Source organism: Cebus imitator, unplaced genomic scaffold (genome assembly GCF_001604975.1).
Source record: "Cebus imitator isolate Cc_AM_T3 unplaced genomic scaffold, Cebus_imitator-1.0 Scaffold260, whole genome shotgun sequence".
NCBI lineage: Eukaryota > Metazoa > Chordata > Mammalia > Primates > Cebidae > Cebus > Cebus imitator.
In genome coordinates, this window is record NW_016107575.1 from 88,938 (window position 1) to 110,120 (window position 21,183).

At 44.7% G+C, this 21,183-nt stretch overlaps 1 protein-coding gene and 1 non-coding gene across 3 annotated transcripts in view; both read right to left on the reverse strand.

Annotated features, from left to right (window-relative positions):
• The window catches only part of KIAA1549 (KIAA1549 ortholog), a 155,257-nt gene that overhangs the window by 46,077 nt on the left and 87,997 nt on the right, over positions 1-21,183 (reverse strand). For both annotated transcript variants that reach the window (XM_017499721.2, XM_017499719.2), the window contains exons 10-12: positions 19,616-19,800; positions 6,721-6,917; positions 4,868-4,983 (exon numbers count right to left, since the gene is read on the reverse strand). In XM_017499721.2, coding sequence (XP_017355210.1) covers positions 4,868-4,983; positions 6,721-6,917; positions 19,616-19,800 — 498 coding nt within the window. The remainder of the gene's footprint in view (positions 1-4,867; positions 4,984-6,720; positions 6,918-19,615; positions 19,801-21,183) is intronic.
• LOC119467111 lies at positions 1,804-1,910 on the reverse strand. Its single transcript, XR_005195641.1, has one exon. It is a non-coding gene; the product is annotated as a U6 spliceosomal RNA (small nuclear RNA).

Genomic DNA, 21,183 nt, shown 5'->3' on the forward strand with positions numbered 1-21,183 from the left:
TGGTCGAGCTTGGATGACATTAATAAGCCAGGCACAGAAGGATAAACAGAGCACTGTTCTCGCTCATATGTGGAAGCTAGAAAGCTGATCTAGAGTGGAGAGTAGACTCATGGTTACCTGAGGCTGGGAAGCGAAGTGGAAGGACAAAGACAAAGGTTGGTTAACAGATACAAAAACACAACTAGAGGCTGGACATGGTGGCTCTTGCCTGTACTCCCAGCACTTGGGGAGGCTGAGGCGGAAGGATCACTTGAGCCCAGGAGTTCTAGACCAGCCTGGGTAACATGGCAAAACCCCATCTCTACAAAAAATTATCTGGCGTGGTGGTGTGCACCTGTAGACCCAGCTACTCAGGAGGCTGAGGAAGCAAGATCACCTGAGCCTGGGAAGTCAAGGCTGCGTGAGCCATGATTGCACCACTGCATCCCAGCCTGGGCAACAAAGTGAGACTGTGTCTCAAAAAAATAAAAATAAAAGTGCACAGCTAGAGAGGAGGAATATAGGTCTAGCACCTGTAGGCACTGTAAGGTGACTCTACTAATTTATTGTATATTTTCAATTAGCTTGAAGAGTAGATTTTGAATGTTTCCAAGGTAATGATAACTTTGTATGTCGTGACAGATACGCTAATTACCCTGATTTGATCATCACACAGTAGATTCATACATGGAAATATCACAGTGTCCCCCATAAATATTTGCAAGTATTATGTGTCAACTAAAAATAAAAGCAAAAGCACATCATGTTGTACACTATAAATATATATGATTTTTAATCATCAGTTAAAATATAAATAAAAATCTTAAAGAAAAAGGCTGGGCATGGTGGCTCATGCCTGTAATCCCAGCACTTTGGGAGGCTAGGGTAGAAGGATTGCTTGAGCCCAGGAGTTCAAAACCAGCCTGTACAACATGGCAAGACTTCATCTCTACAAAAAGTAAATAAAAAATTAGCTGGGCGTGGTATGCTCCTGTAGTCCCAGCTACTCAGGAGGCTGAGGTGAGAGGACTGCTTGACCCCAAGAGGTCAAGGCTGCAGTGAGCTGTGATTGTGCCACTGCAGTCCAGACAGGGTAAGCAAAAAAATAAAAATAAAAAATATGTAATCGTATACAGATTGTATAGAATAGGATAATGCCAACAAAGCAGAATGAAAGAGAAAAGTTCAGTCTGAATTACTGAAATGTCAAAGCAAGAGAGCATTTTTAAAGAAATCTTATTTCATTATCTGCAAGTAAATATAGTCAATCCACATTCTTCTCCCCGAGACAGGGTCTCGCTCTATCACCCAGACTGGAGTACAGTGATGCAATCACAGCTCACTGCAGCCTCGACCTCCTAGGCTCAAGCGATCCTCCCATCTCAGCCTCTTCAGTAGCTGGGACCACAGGCACACACCACCATGCCTGGCTAATTTTTTCTATTTCTTGTAGAGGCAGAGTCTCACTATGTTGCCCAGGCTGGAAAAATCGCATCTTTACCAATGTGCGAAACCTACGTTACTACCCTGTGAGGCAGGAATCACACGTGTCTCATCTTCACTGTGTCGTCAGGACCTGTTACAGCACAGACGTTTAGTAAGCATTTGCTAAATGGATGACTCAATGACTACAGTCATCTCCACTATGTTTACAACATTTTACCTTGAAAAGGTCTCTGGGAATCTGCCTTCATGAAAAGATGAGAATTATATTTTATGAACCCAATCATTTTACACATGGGTTCTCCCAAACTGCTTGAAAAACTTCAATGTTATATGAACTCAATCTCATTTAAACTATTTGGCAAACTCCTTTAATTTTAAAAAAATATGGAATGCTTCCCAAATTTGCATGTCATCCTTGCGCAGGGGTCATGCTAATGTTCTGTGTTGCGTTTCGATTTTATTATATATGCTGGTTAAGTGAGCACTGCAAACTCCTTAGCACATGCAAAAGTCAATGGTCACTTAGTTTGCATGTGAAATTCTAGAATTTGGAACTTGTGGAATGCAAATGAATGAAGTTTTAACTACTGAAAAATCACACTTGCACACACGCAATCTTAGGAGAGCATAAAAGAATGCTGAGTATTTTGCAATCCTTACCTACTTGGTATATTCCTGATGACAAAGAGGAGAGAGAGAAAAACTACAATTATGCACAGACACAGCAATGGCAGTACACTCCTACCACACCTCTCCCTTCCCATCTTCACTAAGAGTAACCAGGGGTTAGGATGTGAGTTATTCTAGAGCTGCAATAACTGTGAACACAGTGACATCTGAGTAAATAATCTCTTAAGGTTCCATGGATGACCATGAGGGTACGTGTCATGGTCTAGTCACCTTCCAAAAGCAGTCAGTTGGCAAAGGAATCAAGCACAACCTCCAATTTACCAAAACTGAAACAAGAGTCTTCTCTCAGCTTCCACTGCAAGGTGGGTCCTTAATATGCCACATGACCTGGGACAGTTGTCAAGAGCCTTGCCAAGAAGCCTGAGAGCCGGTAGGTGTGCCACCCGCAGGAGTGAGAGGGAACGCTGATCTCAGGGCAACACAGAAGAGGGCTCCAGAATAGGTCTCAAGCACCTCCCTGCCCTATGCCTCCATTAATCTTTACTTCATTATGGCTGGCAACAAAAGAAAGATTTTTATGTGAATTATAAAATAGGCTGGACACGGTGGCTCATGCCTGTAATCCCGGCACTTTGGGAGGCTGAGGCAGATGATCACATGAGGCCAGGAGTTCGAGACCAGCCTGGCCAACATGGAGAAACCCTGTCTCTACTAAAAATAAAAAAATTAGCCGGGCATGGTGGCATATGTCTATAATCCCAGCTACTTGGGAGACAGAGTCAGGGGAATCATTTGAGCCTGAAAGGCAGAGGCTGCAGTGAGCCAAGGTCGTGTCACTGCCCTACAGCCCAGGTGACAGAGAAAGACTGTCTCAAAAAGCAAAAGTTTTTTTAAAAATTAAAAAATAAAGTAACAAAGTTAGGACAAAAACTCAGAATATTTTAAAATAGGATGTTTAAGTTTCTATGCAAGCAATAAAATACTTATATGGCAGCATTAAAGCTATCTTATAGCACCTTTCAAGAAGTGAACAAAGTTTTCAAAGTATATTGATATTTATAGTGAGAAAACTATCTTTCTACAACATGAAAATAAGGTACAGATTCTGGTATCTCTTCAAATTATAATAGCAGCATCTGAGCTTCTAATAGTCACAAAATCATCTAATTCGTCTCCTTCACATTCAACTCTGGGCCCCAGAGCTATAATGCTGGCTGCCTGCATTCTGAACCTATGTCAAGAGTGGTGTTTGATTTTTGCTGTTCTTATAGACCATACTGGTTGTAATACCATCAGAAGGAGTTAAACGCAGGCACTGAAAGAAAGGTTTGCTCAGATAAGCAATGAACAGAACTTGACAAAATCCAGAGCTCTTTTTCTTTCCCCCAAATATTTCTTTCCCAAAGCTAGATTCTAATCCTGTCTATCTGAAACAGCATCTGTTACCACAGTGCTAAATAATTTTTCAGATTTTGTAAAACTAGATCCAAAGAAAAACCTCTTCCCTTTTTCTAAGGGGACGTCCTTAAGATTATAAAAGAACCAAGTGGGAGGAGCCGGAAGAACTGCAAGGACTGGCGAGTGCAGCCCCACCGGAGCCTCGGAGGCTGAGCGACCATGAGGCCACAAGCGTGTCAGGGAGAGGAGAGGCCCCTGGGCTTCTGTCCAGAGTCTGTTCATTTCCAGAATACAGTTCATGCTGTGCTGCATTTCCATACACAGAAATTTATGATTAAAAACTGTAAGTATAAAAATTCCTATTAAAAATAATATCCTGGCTGGGCGCGGTGGCTCATGCATGTAATCCCAGCACTTTCGGAGGCTGAGGTAGATGGATCGCTTGAGTCCAGGAGTTCAGGACTAGCTTCAGCAACATGGTGAAACCCTGTCTCTATAAAAAAAAGTACAAATATTGGCTGGATGTGGTGGCACATGTCTGTAATCCCAGCTACTGGGGAGACTGAGGTGGGAGAATCACCTGAGCCTGGGAGGTCAAGGCTGCAGTGAGCCAGGACTGCGCCACTGCACTTTAGCCTCAGTGATAGAGTAAGAATCTGTCTCAAAAAATAATAGTAATAATAACATTCTGAGGCCTCTCAATTATCTTTGTATTACTGAAATACAATTCTTAAATCAAAATAAACCTCCAGCAAATACAACAGCTGCAGTAGCACATCTAGTTAATATAATCTATTACACTAAAAACAAGCTACCGTGCTGTCATTCAAAAAAAAATGCTCCCAAGCCTAAAGACCTATAGGTCTCATTTTCTGACAGGGCATCAGTCTTCACGGAACAGGAGTGAGGCTCATCTCATACCTGGCCTATGAAGCCATATGGGACCCCACACACAAACATGCTAAACCATCTGCTCACACTAACCCCCTGCTGGAAGAAAGATCTAGGGACAAGACTAAACATAACAGAGTTGGGCCGATGATAAACAAACAACTTCCTGACAGTGACGGCTGTGAATCCTTGAACTGGCTCCTATGAAAGCTACTGAATCCTGGGGGTGGTTTTTGAGACTCTGGTTTCAGTGCACTTCCTCCTTGACCTCTGGACAGGTAAATCATGAGGACTCTAAACCAGAGTGAAATCAGGCTATTCACCTTAACATGTACCCCCAGTGAATCCCAAGCCCCAAAGCAGACACCAATACCACATTAGATGGTGACAACTGGTGCTGAGCAACCATGGGAATGATGAATGCCCCATTTCACAGATTTTTTTAAAGGGTTTGGCATTTGAAGTAGCGTAATGCCTCAGCCTTCGGACTCTCATAGCGGGAAGAACCAGAAGAGTCACAGACCGCTCTGTGGGGCTCTGTGGGACCCGCCGTCATTGATGGCTCCCGGTGTCTTATCTCCTGCATCCCTCTCGCTGGACTCTTCGCTGACCGTAGAGTCAGCATCTGAGGGAGAAACCCTGCAGACACAAAACAAATTGCAAACGTCAGAAACAAGAAAGAATGCAAAAGAAAAAGTCACATTAATTTGGGTGTGCAAGTCGGACTTCCAGGCAAAACCAGCAGAAATGAAACAGTCAGAAAAATTATTCCACAGCACGGTGTCTTCAAGGATGACATTAACACCACATAGTCACCTCCTGAAGACAAATTAATGCAGCTTACTAAATGCATCAGCAGGCTGCATTTCAACAAGTGCCAGACAGCAGGAAGGTCCCACAGCCACCAGGGCTCAAGGCCCAGCCCCTGGCCCTGTCATTTCTGGACCAGCAGTCTGGGTTTAGCATGAGTTGGATCAAAGACGACTTGGGGTTCAGGATTAACTAGATCTGGAGAATGCCCAGGAAGCTGGCGTAGCCCTGCAGTCACCCCAAATAACTCCAGATCTTTGGGACGTGCTTATACTGGGATTTGATTCTATATATAAAAAGCAAGGGTATCGTGGCACCCAGCTTGCACCAGGGAAAAATCCTTCATCAGTTAGCTCCCTGATTCCTTAGGCTCCCTGGCTTCAATGACAATGTGAAATGCCAAGATATGCTGGTGCTCCGAAAGACGCTAAAACATCGTGTTAACCACACAGACCACTGAGCCGCCGTGACTAAATGTCAATGACAAGACGACCAGGCAAGAAAAAAAAGACTTTGCAAAATTTTACTTGCATATTAAATAATCTTCAATGATTCCATTTATTCCTAGCCAGCAAAATCATTAAGCAAAGCGCCTCTCTCTACATAACTCTTTTTCTTTTGTAAAGATCATGTTCTGACATCTATTAGATTCTTAAAACTAGGCCAGAACCCCTGGGGTAGGTTTTCTGATAAGACAGAAATCATGACATCGTTTCAAATGTTGGTATGATCACACACTTTTTTTGCTCTTAGCAGGAAATCAGGATTTAGAGTTCCAAAGCTCAAAGAAAGGCTGACAACAGGAGGCTTCAGTAGCCAAAGCCTGTGATCAGGAGTCAACTGAACACACCTGATTCCGAACTGTGTCTTCTTTCAGAGTGCTACAGCCCTTCTCATGGGGTCAGAGGGTGATGAGGGGCTTCCAGGTAGTTTGGAAAATTAACGAGCAATTCTCTACGTGCTATACTTTAAGAGGAGGAAGGGAAATGAACTGGGAATGGGGAGCAGGGCAGGGAGGCGGTGATGAAGAGTCCTGTGTGATATCCTAACAAAGGTGACACACATGAGCAGCCAGAGGAAGACAAAGAAAACACAGGAGGACGTGATGAAGGTCACCTGCAGACAAAGCAATACAGTCACAGCAGCTGCTGGCATCCCAGGCATGGACACAGAGGCTCACACAGGCTGAGCGTGTACTGGGTGCCGTGCACTCCTTATGTGTTATTGCTGATATTATCTAAACGGGGCCTAGCATGCTCTCCTCGGGATATATACATGTGAGCTGGTCAATCCCTAATGAAGTCTGACAGGGGCCGCCAAACTATCACAGACAGTGATTCATGATCTTCAACCGTGTGGGGAAAGAAAGCACACGCATTCTTTGGCAGCCCGTGGGAGTGGCTGGGAAACATTCTTGGGCTCATGTGTGACTTTGGGCAAGTCATCGGTCTCCCAGGCTGCAGAGGCAGGGCTGGACTCACCATCAGCCCTTGTGACATCGGAAACTGACAGTCTAATCAGGAGCATGCCTGCAACCGAGAACAATACAGAAAGCCCAGTAATAACCTTCCTCTGTGACGGACGTTCTTGGACGGGATCTTTGACTTGGGGCTTGGCACGTCTCCATTTTCCGAGGGCGTGGTGTGGTCCTTCACAGGTCCTGGCAGTGGCGCTGGCTCATGAATAATCAATATGTCGTCTTTATTGTGTTGACCCAGATGCTGCTTAGCAAAATCGAAACCCTTCACACTAGGGACCTGCAGCTGAAACACACACACACACACACACACAAGATTGTTAACCCCGAATCCAAAGCTCATGAGAGGAACACAACTTCTGACCCAAGACTGTGCTGGCAATTCCACCACTCCAATCCAAGAAGTGTCACTGAAACATGGACTGCATGCCAGGTTCTGTTTATTCCGAGTTTGAGAAGAAGACACACACTTGTGAAAGATTAAACAAGAATACAAGGATTAAACAGCTAGTGCCTAAGACAACACCTGACCCGCTGTCACAGCAGCACACCACGTGCCATGTGGCAGGAGCAAGATATTCTTTATAGGGTCATGGGGACCAGAGCCAGGCCTTGAGGACAGACACGACTTGGAAGCAGAAAGAGGAGGCTACAAAGAGCATGCTCTACATCATATCAGGAACCAGAGAACACTGAGGCTGGGGAAGAAATCACACAGGCTATGCTGGATGGGTCAGAGCGCAAGAGCATGAGACAGAACTCCAGCCTGTGTACGGATGACTCCAAAAACGCCAGCTTCCAGAGCTGGCCCTCTGGGAAATCAGAAAACCATTAAACATTTCTAAACAGGCAGATTTCTAAAATCCAAGCACACAGGACAGCAAGGAAGCAAGAAGACAGCCCAGCCATGGCATGTGCATAAAATCATGAAGACATGAACCCCAAATCTTAGCAGTGAACATGGGAAGGAATGAACAGCTCTAGGGATCAGGTAGCAGTGAACATGGGAAGGAATGAACAGCTCTAGGGGTCAGGTAGCAGTGAACATGGGAAGGAATGAACAGCTCTAGGGGTCAGGCAGCAGTGAACATGGGAAGTAATGAACAGCTCTAGGGGTCAGGCAGCAGTGAACATGGGAAGGAATGAACAGCTCTAGGGGTCAGGCAGCAGTGAACATGGGAAGGAATGAACAGCTCTAGGGATCAGGCAGCAGTGAACATGGGAAGGAATGAACAGCTCTAGGGATCAGGCAGCAGTGAACATGGGAAGGAATGAACAGCTCTAGGGATCAGGCAGAAAGACCTAGAAGTCAGACAGACACAAGAGACAAAGGAAGAGAAAGCAGCCGATGAGGACGTACATTTTGGGGCAGGGCATCGTGAAGCGTGGAAATGACACCAAGGGAAAGAGGCAAGTCACACAGCAATGATGGCTCAAGACAAAATGACAGGCTTCATTTCAAACACGCTTAATTTGAGGCCCCAAAGGATGTCAGCTTGGTGTAGCTGGAGATGGGGGACCATGGCCTGGGGGAATGTGCAGGCTCAGATGTGACATCAAGAACCACCCCCACAAAGTTGACAGTAAGGGAGTTCAGTTTTTCAACATAAATACAGATTCTATGGATAAAGTGTTGGAGAACGTCTAATAGTTTGGGGCTAAGAAGAGAAAAAGAAAGCAAGGAAGAAAATAGAATGTGATTTCAGAGAAACCGAAGAATCTGGAAAGTTCCATGTAATAGAAGCCAAGGGAACAAAGAATTTCTAGAAAGAAGTGGTCAAGGGAAGTAATGGGGCACAAAACTGAGGGAGAAAGGGCTTTTCAAAAACATCCCCACTCAAACTGCTGGATGCAGGATTCCCCTCCAGGGATACGTGGCATCACCCCACACCAAACCCATGACAGACCCCTGAGCCTGCAACTAGGGATGCCAGGCCTTAGCTTCTACAGCTGTGGTAAGATACTATGTCATCAAAAATGCTATTTGTTGGCCAGGCACGGTGCCTCACACTTGTAATCCCAGCAGTTTGGGAGGCCGAGTCAGGTGGATCACTTGAGGTCAGGAGTTGAAGACCAGCCTGGCCAACATGGTGAAACCTTGTCTCTACTAAGAAAAATACAAAAATTAGCCAGATATGGTGGTGCACACCTGTAATCCCAGCTACTCTTGTGTCTGTCTGGCTTCTAGGTCTTTCTGCTTGATCCCTAGAGCTGTTCACTCCTTCCCATGTTCACTGCTAAGATTTGGGGCTCATGTCTTCGTGATTTTATGCACGTGCCACGGTCGGGCTGTCTTCCTGCTTCTTTGGTGTCCTGTGTGCTTGGATTTTAGAAATCTGCCTGTTTAGAAATGTTTAGTGGTTTTCTGATTTCCCAGAGGGCCAGCTCTGGAAGCTGGTGTTTTTGGAGTCACCCGTACACAGGCTAGACTTCTCTCTCATGCTCCCACGCTCTGACCCATCCAGCATAGCCTGTGTGATTTCTTCCCCGGCCTCAGTGTCCAAAGGGACTTCAGAGAAACCTGAAGGACTGAGTTTTTAGTGGTAGCAGGAAGGGAGGTGGGACAGGCATCATCACAGCCCCTCTCTTTTAGAGTTTAGGCAAAACTGACCAGCATTATTATTAAAACAAGATTATAAGACTGACAGAACAGACTCCTTGCGGTACTAAGATACCAAATTATAAACATGACCTAAAGGTGTGCATAGCAAGGGTTAAGTCACATCCGACAAACAATAAAATCTGGTTAAACTGTTTTATTTTTGGTTAGCCCGGTATAACGTGGCTTACTTTTTAACCTGACACTGGTATAGCATCACATGGCAGACAGCAGATCCCTTACATTAAGCATTCCTTTGAACTGACCTTCAGTCTTTAGACAAAACTTAAGTCTCTCAACCAATTGCCAACTAAAGAATCCCTAAGACATACCTAAGACTTGCAAGCCCCTCATTTCAAGATATCCCACCTTTTTTGGCCGAGCTTCTATGTATTGGGTTTCTTTTCCTGTAACTCCTGTCTCCTGAAAACGTATACGTGGAATCCTGATAAGTAACAACGCGGAAGAGGTCCCAGGGAGGGGAGAATAATTGTTCTGAGAAATGGCTCATCACAGACAACCTGCTGGCATGATTCCTGCTCCCAAACACCTCGTTCTGTACATAGCCCCAGCAGCATGACCCAATAAAGCTTCCCTCCTGTCCCCGTCTCTTGGCCGACAGCCTCTTCTCTGCTGTGCTGGCCACTGCACCCTTGCAACATTACCTTCATACTTTCGCTAATAAATTTGCCCTCCCCCCACCATTTTTTCTGAGACGGAGTCTCACTCTGTCACTCAGGCTGGACTGCAATGGCATGATCTTGGCTCACTACAACCTCTGCCTCCCAGGTTCAAGCGATTCTCCTGCCTCAGCCTCCCGAGTAACTGGGACTACAGGCACGTGCTACCACACCTAGCAAATTTTTTATTTTTGGTAGAGACGGGGTTTCAGCATGTTGACCAGGCTGGTCTTGAACTCCTGATCTCAGGTGATCCGCACACCTCGGCCTCCCAAAGTGCTGGGATTACAGGAGCAAGCCACCATGCCCGGCCAAATCTGCCTTTCTTTACCTACGACTGTCTTGGTAAATTCCTTTACCACCCACAATGACAGGCCCAGCCAGACGCAGTGGCAATAGCATCAACCCAAACCGTAATCTGACCCCCTCGGGGCCATTTACTCACAGCTTCTTGGGTTTGTGCTTTCTCGGGGCCATGGTCACTCACACTGGCTCCGAATAAACCTCTTTAAGATATTTTACAGAATGTGGTTTTTCTGTTTACATATCCTTTGTGATCAACTGGTAAAAATTAAGTGTTTCCTTAACTCCTGTGTGCTGCTCTAGCAAATTAATCAACCCCCAAAAGGGATGGTGGGAACACCAGCTTGAAGCCAGTTGGTCAGAAGTTCCAGAGACCTACGCTTGTGACCGGTGCGGATGGAGGAGCACAGGTTTGGGGACTGAGCCCTCCATCTGTCAGATCTGAGGCTACCTCCCACTGGACAGCGTCAGAGCTGAATTCAAGGACACCCAGCCGGGGCTTGGTGTGGAAAGCCCCCACAAATTTGGCCACAGAAGTCTTCTGTGATGACTGTGGTGTGGTGTGAGAACAGAGGAGAAACAGGGTTTGAGTTTTTCCACTCACATGCACACCCCTTCAGAGTCCTGTTGGTCAAAACATAAAGCCCAAAAAGATGTACAGAGTGATTTTAGACAATGGATTACACACAGACACAAAAGGCTTTGTCGTATTTGTGCTAACTTTATGCACAAATGAGTGACAACATCAGTGGCTTAGGTTTGTGACCTAAGGTCTTTTTTTTTTTAATTTGATACGGCCTCACTCTGTCACCCAGGCTGGGGTGCAGTAGCACAATCTCAGCTCACTGCAGCCTCAATCTCCCAGGCCCAAGCAATCCTTCCAACTGAGCCTCCCAAGTAGCTGGGACCACAGGCGTGTGCCACCACGTCTGGCGAATTTTTAAAAAACTTTTGTAGATACAGGGTCTTGCTACATTGCCCAGCTGGTCTTGAACTCCAGGGATCAAGCGATCCTCCTGCCTCAGCCTCCCAAAGCGCTGGGATTACAGATGTGATTTTTCATGCTAAAATTCTCAGATCAACGGAAGGAATGTCATCTGCAATAATGATTTCTGCCAGTAGAGGGGGACAAAACTTACAGTAAATACAGTTTACAAAAATGAAACAAAAAGCGAACACTGACTTCCTCTGTTTCCAATTAATGAGCTCCTGTTACAGGAGTAGTCTACTCCACCACTTCAGCAGTACATGAGCATCACAGCCCCTCAGCCCAAGAACACTGTTTTGCGAACGACAAACCCAAAACTGCTGCTCCAATGCATGCCCCGTTTATTTAGTATTTAAATGAATTTATTTATTATTAATTTTTTTTTGAGATGGAGTCTCAGTGTGTTGCCCAGGCTGGAATGCAAAAGTATGATGTCAGCTCACTGCAACCTCCACCTCCTGGGTTCAAGCGATTCTCCTGCCTCAGCCTCCCGAGTAGCCGGGACCACAGGCGTGCACCACCATGTCCAGCTAACTTTCATATATATTATTTTTTTATTATACACAGGGTTTCACCATGTTGGCCAGGCTGGAATCAAACTCCTGACCTCAGGTGATCTGCCTGCTTCAGCCTCCCAAAGTGCTGGGATTGCAGGTGTGAGCCACCGTACCTGGCCTGTTTATTATTAAATATTTATTTAAATTAAATTTATTAAGCATTTGTATAATTATTTATTTAAATTAAATTTATTGTTAAATATTTACATAAAATACATCGTTAGATATTTATTTAAATACATGTATTAAACATTCTGTACATGTACCCCAGAACTTAAAGTATAATTTTAAAAAATTAAAAAATAAAATAAATAATTTTTTAAAACTACTTAAATAAAATATGTTTGTTTACTCATCTGTGATCCATGGACTAGCATCCTGAGTTTCAACTGGTCTACCCAAACCCCAGGGTGCAGACACACACTTTTCTCAGAGTAGGCAGCCCTTTTACAGGAATGATTCCAGATGCACACCTCTGTAAAGCCCCCACCTACCACTGATTTTCCTGAGAGCTGTTAAGACTGAGCCTGTGGTCCGGGAAGCATGCTGGCTCCCCTCACCGCTTCCCTTCCCGACGTCCTCCCACTTCACAGAAGAGAGGCCCGCCTGTCATCCATGCAGCAGCTTCCTGCGGTGCTCTGCCAGAGATGCAGAAACCTCGGGAGCATCAAATAAAATCACAATTCAAAATCCTGGTCTTGGTAGATCAAGGAACAATCAACTTGTGGTATGACTTGCTTTCTCTCTTAAAGAAATGAGAGAGAAATATAGTCAAGAAATAGGACGATTCGTTCCATGTTGGGAAGATGTGAACTTAGATATTCTGTAGAGGAGGCAGCGGCAGAAGCAGAAGCAGCAGCAGCAGTGAGGGTTTTATTTCACAGCTTCCCCTCTGCCATCTCCAGCCATCGAAGAACGCTTTACTCCCGCAGAAGAATCCAATGAGAACCGAGAAGAGGATGGCAGTGAGAAATCCCAGGGGCACTGTCTCATCTCATCCAGGGGATAAACACATGACAGGGCTCTGTGCCTTGTCTCTCTATATGACAACTGTAACATTCAAGATCTGTGCAGCCGTGTGTGGAAACCCGAGGTGCCACGAAGCACGTGCTTTCTGCAAGCTCACCATCCTCAGGAACGAAAGCCTGGCAAGCGCCCTTGTTCACGGGGACTCAGCTGGGGTCTCAACAACATGTTTTGTATCAAAAGGAAAAAGGAGTGAAAAGGTCCATGTTTACTTCTGACAGATCAAAACTGTAACTTCAAAGGAACAAATAGGGGAGAACTGAGTTAATACTGTATACTTTCCTGCACATTTCCTCAGACTTGCAGGATATTTTCATTAACTTCTTTCAAATGATTACTGGATACTGCACATCTGTGTCCAGGTCGCTTGAATGCCTTGTTCACTGGTCCATGTTCACTGTTCATGTTCACAGTCTCTTGTTCACTGGTCCATGACCCCTCTCTCTGCTGGTTTATTTGTTGTCCCCGTGTACTTACTAGATTTGAATTAACTACACGGCAACACGTTTGGATTCTACCATAATGTACTTAACAGCAATCATCTATGTGTCTTTTCTAAACCCCCCACTTACTAGTCAAATACTTTTTCCTTTTGTTGTAAATTTCCACAAAGATTCAACTGCTCTCTTAAAAGCAAATCATTGATGAATGTATGGTGGATGAAAAATTAGGCAGGCTAAGAGGTAACACTCCTGCACATTAAAAAACCCGTTCTGTGCAATTAAGACGATTCCTCTCTCAGACTTTGACATGCAGTCCTAAGTTATTAAATATATGATTATAAATATTATTTTCATCTTGAAAGGAAATACTAATCCATTCATATAATTCTCAAATGTCCATCTGTCAAGGCTGTTTCAGATGGCTGGGAAAATTGAAATTTGATGCCACTTATTCACAGCTGATGATAAAAATCCTAGCAGGAGCAATTTCCGATTTTATGGTGTTGCTTTTACCCCAGCAGGCCCTCATTTAACTACATACAAGGTGCCTCTAAGTGAAAGAAAACAGATATAATATGCAGTCATTTGATCATCACCTCCATCATTTAGTAAATCTTGCTGAAATCCTCTTTTGGTATACTTACCATAAGAAAGTGAATGCCTCTAATGACTGGGCAACTATTCTGTTTTGTTTTTAACAAGTTAGGTGGTTTGCTTTCCCAAAACCGGAGGAGGAGCTACAGATGGCCTCCCCGAAGCATAGGTCTCCAAAGTGAATAACGCAAAAATACAAACAGTATTGCCTCTCTAGGGCGGTCTTCACAGCCCAAGCCTAGGCATCTGAATGTCTTTCCTCACAGACTCTCGGGGCCTGTGTAGTTAAACACATGCTAGTATCCATGAAAATGCTTCATAAATGCCAACGTACCATACAAATGATGCTGACAGCATTATCATTACTGTTGACTGATGAAACATCAAGCAGTTAATATACAACTAAGAATTCTAAGGCATCAGATCTAGTTGTAAATAAGAATTTGGATACAATATTTCCTTAAGTCAGCTACACGACGTGACCCAGGGTCCCTCAAGAAATATCTGATGGGCCAATGAATTTCAAAACAGTCAACCGAACTACCAAACTTACTGGTTTTTATGGGTAACCAAGAAAAGGGCACATGTCATAAATGAAATATACAAGCCCTGTTGACTTACGGTTGATTCTACCAACATCTTTAAATATATCCATTAGATCCCTGCACTTCTTAGAAGCGGAGTGAGCCATCACCTTCTATAGCAATAGAAATGTGGCAACCAATCTGTGCTTACGGTGCACAGAACAAAGGCATCTACACACAAAAGGGAAAACCTAGAGGAACACTGCCCCTCCTCCCTTCTTTTGTCTCATCCCTATTTGCCAGATCACTTTTACTAGATTTTCTACTTTTAAAATAGAATCTAGAGTTCGGTCTGGTGTACCATGTGTCCAGCTCCCTCCCTCACTCAGCATAGGTTAAATCAGTATTTTCTAAAAGAAGAGTCAAGATTAATTAGAGTATTCAATATTCATATTAGGACCGAGTTATTTCTGAAGAAGAATGGCTCTTTTGTTCTTTCTTTCTTTCATCTATCACAGAGGAAACAGGCCACAGTGTCTGTGCCCCTCTGGAATACATCGCCAACAAGCCAAGGAGACTGGCTGGTGGGCAGGTCAGCCAAGGAAGAAGAGAGAGACGCCTGGTGACTGTAAACACGTCGACCATGATTGCAATACAGCCCAGGTGGCACCGGAATGCAGTGAAGCCTCCAGTATTCTGGTTAGCCTGAGCCCCTGGGAAGGAGCAGTTGAGATGACAATAGAAATAGAGCAAACCCCAAAAGTGTCTGAATAAAAATGTGCCATCATGTAGCCACTGCCATTGTAAGCATGTATTACCTGATTGATGTCATTTGTGAAAAGTCACCACAGCCTCCATGCTGTTTCCATTTAGAAGGTGGAGACAAGGCAGAGTTATTGCCATCTGTTTGTCTTCAGGGCAGCCCTCCCCCGGGGACTCCTGTAACCCTGCGGTCCTAGAGTTTGGGAGAGCAGTGCTCCCAGCTTCTCCCACCCACAGGTGACACCCGGCATGGTGGGCCGGCTGTGGGTGGACCAAGACCACCTACACATTAGGTGTGATGGGGGCCTTTGCAGAGAATCGAACAGCAACCGCAGGGAGTGGGCTGACCTTGGCTGAGATAGAACAAAGTGGTCACAGAGCCTCTCTTCAATCCACTGTCCACACTGCCTCCCGAAGGGATCGTTCCAAATGCAAATGTGTTCAAGCTGCTCTCCCTGCTGAAAACCTTTCAATGGCTGCCCACTGCCTACAGCGTAATTTGCAATCCCTTCTATGTCCTGACCCCCCAGGGCCTGGCTCTCTGCCACCTGAGTTTTGGCTGTGGCAAAACTTTTTTTACAAGCTTTGCTCCAGCTTCCTGACCTGCCCGCTGCTCCCCTGCTGGGCCCACCTTCATGTCTACCATGAAGCTTCAGCCCTGGCATCACCTCCTCGAAGAAGGTGGAGGTACCCCACCACTGGAGTGGCCTGCACCCCTCCTCTGTGTTCTCCAGGCATGCTTATACTCCTGGATGTCTGCTTCTGGACGGTTTGTCCTTCTCCCTTGCTAAAGCCCTGGAAGGCAGAGATCGCATGCTATTTGTGTTGGTAACTGAGCCGGATCTGGCCTGGCTCAGAGCAAATGCTCAGCATTTGGTGAGTGACATCCAGTATCGGAGGCAGCTCCAGCCAGTTGCTCAAAGTGCTGCCCTTTAGAAGCAACCAAGGGCAGTCAGAAGCTCGGCTCTGACACCAATAACGAGGTGTAGACTATCTCCCAGCAGAAGGAACAAGTTTCTACAAGGGCAGTGGCATCCAGCCAATGCCAATCGTGATGAAGAAGATCCAAGCTGGAGTTTCTCAGGCAATAGTAACAAATGACAACTTTAGTCTACAGACAGAGAATACCGATAAAAGAAAGCTACGTGGGTTTTCTTTATTACTGAAAATAAGCAAGGCCGTGCTTCAAAACAAGACAGAATGGCCTCTCCCTCCTATCATATTTCAAAATTAATCTACTCCCAGACAATCTGAAGAGGTTTCTCTCTCGTTACAAGGGGAAGGGGGTGTGGATTTTAGGTCAGCAGATTTATTGTTTCCAGATGTTTGCAGCTCTGGGATTTGCTGAAGGATTTCAGAGAGGAGCGGGGAGGCGCATCAGAAGGTGGGGTGAGCAGAATGGAGACAGAGACAACAGCCACAAGAGCAGGAGAAAGAGCTCTTAAAGTCACAGGGGAGGGTGGCATCTCTGCAAATTACCCTGAGGACGAGGCTAGAGGCCCTTCACTATGGCCACATGGTCTTAAAAGAAACACGTATGAAGTAAAGCCATTTGTTTTAAAACTAAATGGAGAGCATCATTATAAACACATGACAAAATCTATAGGGCGTGTTCCCGTGCCAAGCAAAATAAGCCTGAGCTTCTGCAATGCCGGCAAGGCGTTGCCCTCCCAACAGTATCAGAAGAGAGTTCGTCTTTTGGGGAATCCTCCCCGCAGGGCCTTTTCTGTAAATGCGTTGTCAGAACGTATGTGCAGATCTTTGCAGCCCTGGAGGAAAAAGCAACTCTAAGCCCTGGAAGTGCCATCTGAAACTCTGTCCGTTTGACTCACAGCAATATCCGGGACCTGAAAATGCTTAGGAAGTAAAATTGAGAGAAGGAGAAAGCTTGGGGAATATTCTGTTTTGAACTCAAGAGACGCTGTCCTCTGATAGTTTCCTGAAGTAACAGATAATAGATGGACTTCCAAGGCAGTGCTGACGTTAGAAAATGTGGTCCATAGGCCGGGCGCGGTGGCTCAAGCCTGTAATCTCAGCACTTTGGGAGGCCGAGGCGGGTGGATCACGAGGTCAAGAGATCGAGACCATCCTGGTCAACATGGTTAAACCCCGTCTCTACTAAAAATACAAAAAATTAACTGGGCATGGTGGTGCGTGCCTGTAATCCCAGCTACTCAGGAGGCTGAGGCAGGAGAATTGCCTGAACCCAGGAGGCGGAGGTTGCGGTGAGCCAAGATCGTGCCATTGCACTCCAGCCTGGGTAACATGAGTGAAACTCTGTCTCAAAAAAAAAAAAAAAAGAAGAAAATGTGGTCCATAAAAGACCAAAATACATAACCATCTATGCGGGTTAACTCTCTGTAACAACACTCTTCACCAGAACAAAAATATTTCCAAGTCTATTGTTGATCTTTTTTACGATGAAATTCACACTATCACATGAATCATTTAGTATACCAAGCACCTTTTCTTCCGGCTTCTCCACGCATTCACCAGCATCCCAAGAACAACAAAAGAATCTTAGCAGACTATGTAAATAAGAAATGCAAATAGGTAACAAGCATAATATTAATGTATCAAATGTTTTTAATGTATGTGACAGCTGTAAGCTTGCAATTTAATCAAGATTTTGCATTTTTTGGTTAATTCATACAAAAAATACTCTTTTACAAAAGTAAAATAAATTTTAAAGTAATGCATTTTTTGTTCATTCAACAGGTCTAGGTTTGTAAATACAGAATTTTTCATACCAAGACAATAAAATAAAGTTTAACAATAAATAAGGCAATATTTTAATCTTTGTTTATTTACTTAATTATTTATTTATTTTTTGAGACGGAGTCTTGCGGTGTCTCCCAGGCTGGAGTGCAGGGCGCGATCTCGGCTCACTGCAACCTCCACCTCCCCGTTTCAAGCAATTCTTCTGCCTCAGCCTCTCAAGTAGTTGGGACTACAGGCACACATCACCACACCTGGCTAATTTTTGTATTTTTAATAGACACAGGGTTCCACCATATTGGCCTGGTTGGTCTCAAACTCCTGACCTTGTGATCTGCCCACCTGGCCTCCCAAAGTGCTGGGATTATAGGTGTGAGCCACTGTGCCCGGCCTATACTTTGTTTTTTGCCTTTTGCTTTTTTATCAAGCTTTGAAAGCAGAATGAGTCCTCCAAATCCGGGAGACCCGCAAAGGGCTCATTTAATCTAGTAGATTGTTAAGAACAGTGGACTGACTCCCACGTTCCACTCCCTTGGTAAACAGGCAGGCTGATACTTAGGCTGTGCTAGTGAGTTCTCCTCTAGGCCTCTGGCATGTGTTTGCTCATACCAAGTGAGCTAGATGTTGACCAAAAGTCAATTTCTTTGCTCTGAAACCTGATGTGACCCTCAAATACTATGGAAACTGCTGAAACATATGTGGGAAAAGAAAATTGCTATTTCTATAAAAACTAAGTTGAATGCTTTGGAAAGACATAGGAAAAACAGGTTACTTAAAATCTCCTGTCAAATTAGGTGTAGGTGAATCAACTCAAAAGTCTGCAAAGTTAGGAGACAGGGAGTGGAAGAAGGCATTAAAAAAAATCTAGAGAACTTTGCATTCAGGTACCTTTGCTCTTCTCTAAAGAAGCCCAAACTGGAACCTGAAACTGATACATTATGGGTGTTGTTTATTACAAGAAAGGCCATACATGATTCCTCTCAGTAAACTGACACTCAAAGCAAAACAAGACTTGGGATATGCGGAAGGACTGGCAAATAAATGTCCACTCATATATTTTAAGTTAAAATGTTCAAGGTATGTACTGTTTAGTTTTTAAGGATCAAGGTGGATAAGTGGGCTTCCAAATATGGTGAACAGAAAATAAAGCAGCTGACCTATGGAGTGGCATATGAAATAAACAGATCTGAGAAAGTCCCCCTTGGCTCCTGTTCTCCTAAAATAAATCAGAATTTGGCCTGGCACAGTGGCTCACGCCTATAATCCCGGCATTTTGGGAGGACAAGGCAGGCAGATCTCTTGAGGCCAGAAGTTCGAGACCAGCCTGGCCAATATGGCAAAGCCCCGTCTCTACTAAAAATACAAAAATTAGCCAGGTGTGGTGGCACACGCCTGTAATGGCAGCTGTTCGGTGGCTGAGGCAGGAGAATTGCTTGAACCTGGGAGGCAGAGGTTGCAGTGAGCCGAGCTTGTGCCACTGCACTCCAGCTTAGGTGACAGAGCCAGACTCTATCTCAAAAAAAAAGAAAAAAAAAAAAATGAAATAAAAATCACAGAACCCATAGTGCATATCATGGATAAGCTTGTACATAGCTTCACGTTCTTGGACTATATTTACTCACCCAGAAGCAAAGTTTCAGGAAGCAGAAACAAGGCAAAGCGATGCCACCATTAAAGCCAGAAGATTTCTATAATAGCCCTCTTCCCCATCTTTCAGTATCAAGAGCATAAACTCATTCTATCCCTGCCCCGCAAAACTGCTTATGGGAACAGTGGAGGCTGCCCCTTACCTTCTGACGCTGCTGAATGTTGGCCACAGTGTCAGGCTGAAAGTCCAGCTTGTCTGTGCGGCAGAGTTTCCAGTAGAGGATGACCACAATCACCATCACCACCAGCACCGGGATGACCACGCCAACAATGACCCACAGGTTGCTGCTCTGGGATTCCGGAGATGGCCTCTTCACTCTGTCCACAGCTGCAGGCAAGGAAGAAAGGCCTTTCAATAACTCCTTCTTCACTCATTTTCTAGATTGCATGTCTCTTCTATGAGAAACTCAAAAGTCCCTGACATTTCAGCTCCAGATAACTGGTTCCAGGTTTTAATCTCCTGATGACAGGAAATGTGACCAACAGAGAAACACAATATACAAGGTTACGGCTAGAATACAGCAGGGATCACAATGATACATGTGATATATTCAAAGGTACATGGCTGAATTAACACCACCACTAGGTTCATTCCTGGTCTCCTGACTTCCAGTTTTTCTACTAGCTCGCCCCTAACTTTTCACTGCAGGACATTTCCATGCCAAAACTGGTTCTGTACAACTCTGTACAAAGGCAGTTCCCTTCAAAAGTGGAGAGAAAAACAGCTATGTCTCCAGAACACAGTCCTGACTGCTGCATCAAGTACAGCAGGACTGACACCCTCCCAGATCGCATAAAGCACATGCATCTCCACTAGGGGTTTATGGAGGAAAGCCCTGCACCTCCTTCTCCCTCCCCTCACTACAAGTTTCTCGTGTTTACAAATGTTTATTAAGTGTGCTGGACACAGTTGGAAAGTTGAGACTCAACATGAACAAGCGAAGTCCCTCAAGGTGCTTAGGTCCTAGTGGGGGAAGGGGAAAATGATCAAGTAAGTGAATCATGAATAATTTCCTATCATCCTAGCGCCATACACAAAGCAAACCAGAGTGAGGAGATACGACATGGGAACCAATGTAGCAACTGGTCGTTTTCCCCCTCAGCAATGAAAAATGACAGAGATCCTGATGTTTATAGCAGCGTTATTCACGATAGCCTAAAACATGAAAACAACCCAAATATCCATCCATAGACGAATGAATGAACAAAATATGGGATAACCATACAACGGAATATCATTCGGCTTTAAAAGGGAAGGAAAATCTATACTTTCTGCTACACAGAGGAGCCTTGAAAACATCTTGATAATGGAACAAGCCAGTCATGAAAGGACAAACGATGTATGATTCTACCTATATGAGATAGCTACAAAAAATTCATAAAGTTTCTGCTTGGAATGATGGAAAAGTTCTGGAAATGGATAGTGGTGATGGTCACACAGCGTTGTGAATGTACTGAATGCCACTGAAGTACACACTTAAAAGTGCTAAACTGGTAGGTACATTTAATGATGTATATTTGACCACAACAAAAAAAGAAGGGGTTGGGGTTGGTGGCTCACACCTGTAATCCCAGCACTTTGGGAGGCTGTGGCAGGTGGATCAAGAAGTCAGGAGTTCAAGACCAGCCTGGTCAATATGGTGAAACCCCATCTCTACTAAAAATACGAAAATTAGCTAGGTGTGGTGGCACATGCCTGTAATCCTAGCTG